This window comes from Lipotes vexillifer, unplaced genomic scaffold (assembly GCF_000442215.2).
Source record: "Lipotes vexillifer unplaced genomic scaffold, Lipotes_vexillifer_v1.1 scaffold187, whole genome shotgun sequence".
In the NCBI taxonomy this organism is placed as follows: domain Eukaryota; kingdom Metazoa; phylum Chordata; class Mammalia; order Artiodactyla; family Lipotidae; genus Lipotes; species Lipotes vexillifer.
The window spans coordinates 145,013-152,200 of record NW_006782213.1 but is presented as its reverse complement, the minus strand read 5'-3'; the positions used below and the strand labels follow the sequence as shown (position 1 = coordinate 152,200).

At 47.4% G+C, this 7,188-nt stretch overlaps 1 protein-coding gene across 3 annotated transcripts in view; it reads right to left on the bottom strand.

Moving 5' to 3' along the window:
* GABRA5 (gamma-aminobutyric acid type A receptor subunit alpha5) overlaps positions 1 to 7,188 on the bottom strand; it is a 104,338-nt gene that overhangs the window by 13,191 nt on the left and 83,959 nt on the right. For all 3 annotated transcript variants that reach the window (XM_007455040.1, XM_007455041.1, XM_007455042.1), the window contains 2 exons: positions 4,534 to 4,677; positions 1,814 to 1,966 (listed from right to left, as the gene is read on the bottom strand). In XM_007455040.1, the coding sequence (XP_007455102.1) occupies positions 1,814 to 1,966; positions 4,534 to 4,677 (297 nt within the window). The remainder of the gene's footprint in view (positions 1 to 1,813; positions 1,967 to 4,533; positions 4,678 to 7,188) is intronic.

Here is a 7,188-nt window from a genome sequence, read left to right as displayed (position 1 = left end):
GGTCTGCTGAACCCTTACAGCCCATGTAGTTTCCACATGCTCTGTGCCTTTCTGCAGTTTTGTTTGCAAAAAGGTGCAAGTATGTGTATGGGGTGTGGGTGTAACACACATGTTTTGAGTGGAACTGTGAACCCCCTCAAATGCATAGGTTGAATTCCTAATCTCCAGAACCTCAGATTTACTTTCCAGACCTTACTTGGAAATATGGTCTTTACTGAAGTAATCAAGTTAAAATGAGGTCATTAGGGTAGGCCTTAATCCAATATGTCTGGTATCTCTCTTACACACACACACAGGGAGAATAGCACATGAAGACTGGAATTATGCTGCCACAAGCCAAGGAAGTACCAGAAACTGGGAGAGAGGCCAGAAACAGAGCCTTCCCTCACAGCCCTCAGAAGAAACGAACTCTGCTGATTTTGGACTTGTAGCCTCCAGAACTGTGAGACAGTTAATTTCTATTACTTAAGCACTCAGTGTGTGGTACTTTGTTAGGGCAGCCTCAGGAAAGAACACCAAAAGAGTGTCATGTTGCTGGTGGTCATAGCAGCTTAGTCTTCATTCAGTGTCATCCTTCAGAGGTATTTATATACCCTCACTGAACATGGTACTGTGCATGGAATTAACGCTAAATGAGAAATCGGTAGTCACCTTTGATTTTTCTTAGAAATCCAGTTAATCATTGTGCTGGAGAGAAGTGTTCTGTGTGTGACCTTGAACAGGCTTCTTGTGTCTCCTTGAGTCCTTTAACATCCTAATGTGCTTTGAGAATCTCTAAGAGGAAGCAGACTGGAATATAGGGCATTCTCCAAACTAAATTTTTTTCCTTGCCCACCTACTAATGCTCCCCTAAAGAGCTGGGGGAGCACTGCCTGGCCACAAGCCAACCTCCACACCCTCCTGAAGCTAAATCAGGTGAGGCAGGTGAAGCTGGGTATGTGGCTCGAGGTAGAGAGATGGTCAGACAGGAGCAATCCTGGGCCCTCGCTGGAAATCCTGAGGCTCCCCCGGCTTCTTCCACCTACAGGAGTGCTGGCAGGAAATGCAGGGCATGCTTTCCTTCTTTGGAAGGGACAGTGCAATAGGAAAAGCTGAGGCGGGAATAGTACTTTACCGTTTAGAAAGATGTGAACATCCATTACAACTGACCCACGAAATTACTTCTAACATTGATTTTGATGAAATGAGTTTCCATGTAAAAGTCAAACACTCAACCATGTCTGCTGTGCTAAGGTACCTCCTGAGCTGGATCTTGCTAAACTTGATTTATGTCTCAGGGATGTCAGATAATTTTCTAAATTCTTATCATATATATGTATACATATATACATGTATCATACGTACGTATGTACATCTCATATATATTACATTTATATATACATAAGGTAATATATATTTTATATACATTTAATCTATTACTATCATATCACATGTAACATATTGACTGCCACTTGGGAGTTAATTTTAAAGTGGCATGCACATTTCAAAGAAAACTGCCTGATAACATAGAAAACAGTACTTTATGAGACTTGTGAAAATACCGTAGCAAAATCCCACATAAGACACATTGCTGGCAATTTCAAACCTCAAAAAAAAGGCTCTTAGTGAAAGACTTTTCAAAAGGGAAACTGATCGAATTTCTCTGAACCTTGGTTCAGAGAGCAGCCCTAAATCTAGTCTTTAACACTGAATTCATAACTAACTGGTCTGTTTGTTTTCTAGGTCACAGAATAGACAGGCAGCACTAGGGACTTTGAGGCTGCTGTCTTTGGGGTGTTAGAGGCAGTCACAGGCCTGGCTTGGGGACACTCACCAAACACCGTCCTGGCTGGAACTGATTCTCGGTTCAGCCAAAAGGACACTTGCGACAAGATCACAGTCATTATGCAGGGGAGATAGGTCTGGATGACAAAGTACCCGATCTTCCTCTTCAGATGGAAATGAGCCGTCATGATTGTGTATTCACCTGCAAATGAGCAAATTACTGCAGTCAGCCACCTAAATGAAACCCTACAGTCCTGCCCTGTGGTTCCTGCCCCTGGTCAGAGCCCCAGAGCCTCCCTTCTCTCCACCCTCCCTTTGGACAAGCATTTATTTGTATTGCTTGGGTGAAGGAGAGGCTGAAGGATGCATGGATTTCTTAACGGTTATTTTATAAGTAAGTCTTTTGACCCCCAGCCTCTGAAGAGCCTCTGCTGGTGGATGCTTTGCTGGGGAAAATCAGATTTGTGTGTTTTCCTAATCCCTGGTCACAATCTATGCCACTCTCCACCTGCCCCCCTCACTGCTACTGCCATCGGGATTTCAGGATTTAGCCTCTCCAGATATAACTCAGGACATCACAGAGCCCTGTCGTGGGCGGATTGTTTTCTCCTCATTTCCCAGCCAGGGAGGGCTGGAAGGAGTGGGTGGCTACCACTTCCCCACAGGCTCTGTGCCCCCTCAGCCGGCTTGGGGGTGAGGAGCAACAGCCTCCGGACACCACTGGTGCTGGCCGCTCTGAGCTTCCGCTGGTCCACAGAGTGAGTGAGGGCATTTCCTTGGCGATGCCCCAGAGCCTTCTCTGGATCTGCCTGGCTGTGTGGGAGGTGAGTGCCGACCTCCCCTTCGTTGCGGAGAACGATGCTGCCCTGATGGTGAACTGGTAAGGAGCCAGGGCAGCTGCGGTGGGAGGGTGTGTTAGACAGAGTCTCCTTTGCTGTGTGAATTTGCATCTCTCTGGGGAGATGGGAAGGATGCTTTGAGAGGTGGAGGCAGAGCTGAGTTGATCTGAGGACAAGAGTTCTTCAGCTGAATTGCAACAAGAAGATGGTGTGGCCAGGGAGCCTGGTGGAACTGTGAATGTGGGGGGAAGGGCCTGGGATCTCTGCTAAGGTAGACCCCTGGTGGGGCCTTCTGTTCGAGGGTGGTCAGCTGGCTGCATGGGCAGAATGTTGAGACATTTGAGACTGATTACATAGCTCAGACGCCTGCTGTTGGATTCAAAGCCCAGTGATCAGCAAGGCCAGCTGTGGATGTGTCCCTACGTGCCTTTTCTCACAGCATGAGTTAAGATCATATGTGGCAAACACGGCCCTCTTACAGAAGAGGAGACCAAAATTCCCTCAGGGCCAAGATGCACCATGCCCTCCCCACAGCCCCAGGCAGATGAGAGCAGGTGAGAGGAGGGGAATAGGCTCAAGCCTAGCAGAAGGAGACAGGGACAGAGAGAAGGGGGGCAAGATATATTTAGTAGCAAAGACATCTTTATCATGATTCAATTTTGCCTCTCAATTCTTGAGAAGAGGGAAAATGCCATTCTGTTTCTTTGCATTAGGATTTGAAGTTACTCTCCTACTTGTAATTCTTTTGTTGTAGTGGTTCTTTTCATTCTGTTTTTGAGTTGAGGATAACAATATAAGATAACGTTCAAAAAAAGACCATCTTTTTGGAATGCAAATAGAGCAGAAACCCATTTATAAATTTTTAAAGAACGACATGAAACGACTCCCAACTGTAGCACCCTCCATTAGCTTAACCCCAATTCTTAACCCCAAACCTCTGCCGTGCCACCTTTTCACTTGTTCCCATAAAATCAGGTCTGCTTCCTCTTCCCTTGCCTTTAACATGGTAACCACATGGCACAGCAGCCTCCTCCCAGCCCTGCCAGGCCCTTTCCCCAGGATGCCAGCCCATGCCAGTGGACGGGCACTGAGTGCCTGTGTGAGAGGAGGCATGCACTGCACGTCCCTGTGCTTCCAGCCAGCTCCAGGGGGTGGTGATGCTGACAGAGTGACGCTGACCAGGGTAACATTTGAGGCTTAGAACTCACGTTGCAAGAAGGACTTACTCCATCCCTGTTCTACATTTCTCCTACCATGAGAAGCCCTGCAGGACCCTCCCCTGCTCACAGCCAAGCTTGTGACCATGACCTCTAGGGCTGGGCCTCCTGTGACCAGGAGGTGTCTGAGGACACCCCTTGTAGGTGCAAGAAGGGAACATGTTGTGTTCCTTTGGACACCCTGCCCTCTTTGTGTCAGGTGAAGCCCGGCTTGTGCTGCCCTGCGGGCTCAGGCCAGCCCTGTGCCTGCGGGTGTGACAGCACCTGCTAAAGCCTCGGCTATTTCTATGGTGCCCGGTTGTGCTTTCCCCAATTCAACCCCAGGAAAACCTCTGAAATGTTCAAAGTGGGGAGATAGCAGAACAGGTAAATGAGAGTATTTGCAGGAAGCTCTTTACCTTTCCTGCAGAGGCTGCTGCCCTCATGTCTCAGTGCTTGGGCAGGACTATGTCATATAAGTAGGTCCATGAGGCCTCTGGCCAGGGCCTGCGGTCACCAGGGCTGCTCACATGGAGGCAAATGCACCTCAGATTAATGCTCTCATGACCCTTAATGCCAGGATGCCACAGCTGATGCCTCCATGTGTGGCTGGAGGGAGGGGGCCCGATGTGGAAGGCTCCTTGTGGCCAGCACAGCACGACAGGCCCGGGTGGCTAAGGAGAGTCCTGGACTCTCCCAGGGTGTGCGCCCCTGAATGGGGGGGTGAGGCTTACCTGTGCTGGTGCTGATGTTCTCTGTGCCCACTGTCTGCCCCATCAGGTGGTATTGGTTCAGCCTGGAGCCATCTTCTGCCACCACCACTGACTTGGTTGTGCCATTGGTCCAGACATAGACAACTTCGGAATTAGGATATGCATCTGTATGGGGGAGAAAAAAGGGGTGTAAACATGGAATCATTTGCAGCGTGGCACAACCAAAGATGTTTATAAAAGTAGTAAGAGAGATGATTAGAAAGTCAAAGTTAAATGACCTAAAGAAAGTACAGGCAGTCAGACCAGGGCAGACAGCACCACGGTTCAGGCCCTTCTCATTTCTAAAGGGCAGAGTGCTCAGAAGCCGGGCCCAGTGCTTCCTACGGGGTATCTTCTCTTCAGGGTGCACTGTCGCACGGGCCTGAGACCTCAGGGCCTGGGGCTCTCCCAGCAATTAGGGCTCCTGTTGTCATTACAAGAGCTCTGTAAGGATGTAATGCATAGAGTGCCTTGTCAACAGTTCATAAACAGTCAAAGTAAGAACAATGAATCACCCAAGAAGTAATGAATACACACCAAAAAGACAGTTTGGAAACCGGGAGCACTCAAACCAAAACATGGATTGAGGCTCAGGGGTACACTGCTACAAAGCATCTTGTATGGTGGGAAAGCGGTGATGGTTTGTTTATTCTTCACAGTGTTGGTTACAGTATTAGAATTTTCTTAAATGATAGGGAAATGGTCAGTATTTACTTCATATCAACCTTGGGAAACAGTTTAAGTTTTGCTTATGATTCTCAGAGGCATAAGGAAGAAATGACCCAGGTCAAGTTAGCCTTACAAAATAAGCTAAATTAAGCTTTGTAGGACTAAACTGGTTGTCTGCTCAGGGAATTTTCAAGTCTGGTCTCTGTTTTTGTTTGTGTTTTTATTTATTTATTTATTTTTGGTTGTGTTGGGTCTTCGTTGCTGCGTGTGGGCTTTCTCTAGTTGCGGCGAGCGGGGGCTACTCTTCGTTGCGGTGTGCAGGCTTCTCATCGTGGTGGCTTCTCTTGTTGCAGAGTGTGGGCTTTAGTATGCAGGCTTCCGCGGCACGTGGGATCTTCCCGGACCAGGGACTGAACCCGTGTCCCCTGCATTGGCAGGCAGATTCTTAACCACTGTGCCACCAGGGAATTCCCTCTGTTTGTTTTTGATTCTAACAACTTGGAGCAGCATCTGATCACATCAGCTACTATAAAGGTCTCTCTTTTCAGAAGGCACTTGTTGCCCTGTTGTCCATGCTGTCCTGGTGGGAGGGTGGTGCAGAAGGCAGAAACTTTACCCCTGGTGTCACACCTGTGACTGTTACCTTACACAGCAAAAGGCACTGTGCAAAATGGAATTAAAGCTATGGGCTTAAAATCAGGAGATCATCCTAGATGATCCCAGTGGACCCCGTATAATCACTCGAGCCTTTAAAAATAGAGAACTTTCTCCAGCTGGGACCAGTCAGAGAGACCCAGCTCAGAGAGATTCGAAGCAGAAAGAAAGGACTTGACTGCCATTGCTGGTTTTGAAGGTGGAGGAAGGGGCCATAAGCCAACGTATGTGGGCAGCCCATAGAAGGCAAGAATGACTCCCTCAGGTGACAGCCAGCAGGAGACAGGGACCTCAACCTACAACCCATGGAACTGAATCCTGCCAACAGCCTGAGAGAAGCTGGATGTGGATTTGTCCCTAGAGCCTCCAGAAGGGAAAGCAGCCCTTCTGACACCATGATTCTGGCCGTGGGAGACCCAGAGCTGAAACACTAGGCAAATCCACTGTATTCTGACCTACAGAACTGTAAGATAATACACGTTTTTGATTATTGAGATATAATTAACATGTATCATTGTATAAGTTTAAAGTGTACAGCATCATGATTTTATACATGTATTGATACATATTACAAAATGATCACTACAATAAGGTTACTTAATAAATGTGTTGCTTCAGTTAAATTGCTAAGTTTGTGATAATTTGTCATGGCAGTAGAAAACTGGAACAGGTAGATAGACTGATAAACAGAAGACTCTCTCCCAGAGGAAGGAGACAAATATACATAAGACATGTTTCATGTGAGGTGGTAGTAAGTGCTATGGAGAAATATAAGCTATGAAGAGGAAAGAGGTGCTATTTTAAATAAGGTAATCTGGGAAGGCATAACTTAAGAGACCCAAGGGCTGTGCAGGAGCCTGCCACATGGTTGTCAGAAGGACATGTATCCCAGAAAAGGGCACTGCAGGTGCACATGTCCTGGGGCAAGAGTGTGCCTACAATGCCTGAGGAGAAGGCAGGTGGGCAGTGTGGCTGGACAGGGTAGACAGCAGAGGGCAGAGGAAAAGACTAGATAAACTTTGCCTCAAGGCTATTTAAGGCCTTTGCCTTTTACTCTGAGCTAGCCAGGAAGGTGGGGGCGGGGATAAGCAAGTAAGTGACATAGCCTAGTTCATGCTATAAAAGGACCCATTTGGCTGAAATAGGAGACTAGAATGCGGGGGTGGGGAGGAGAACAGAAACAGGAGAGTGCTTAAGGGCAATATTAAAATAATTCAGGTGAAAGATGATAGTGGCTGGAAGTGGTAAAAAGAGGAGAAAATAGGGATACATTTTAAAGGAAAGGGTCATCCAATCAGCTAACAAATCAGATGT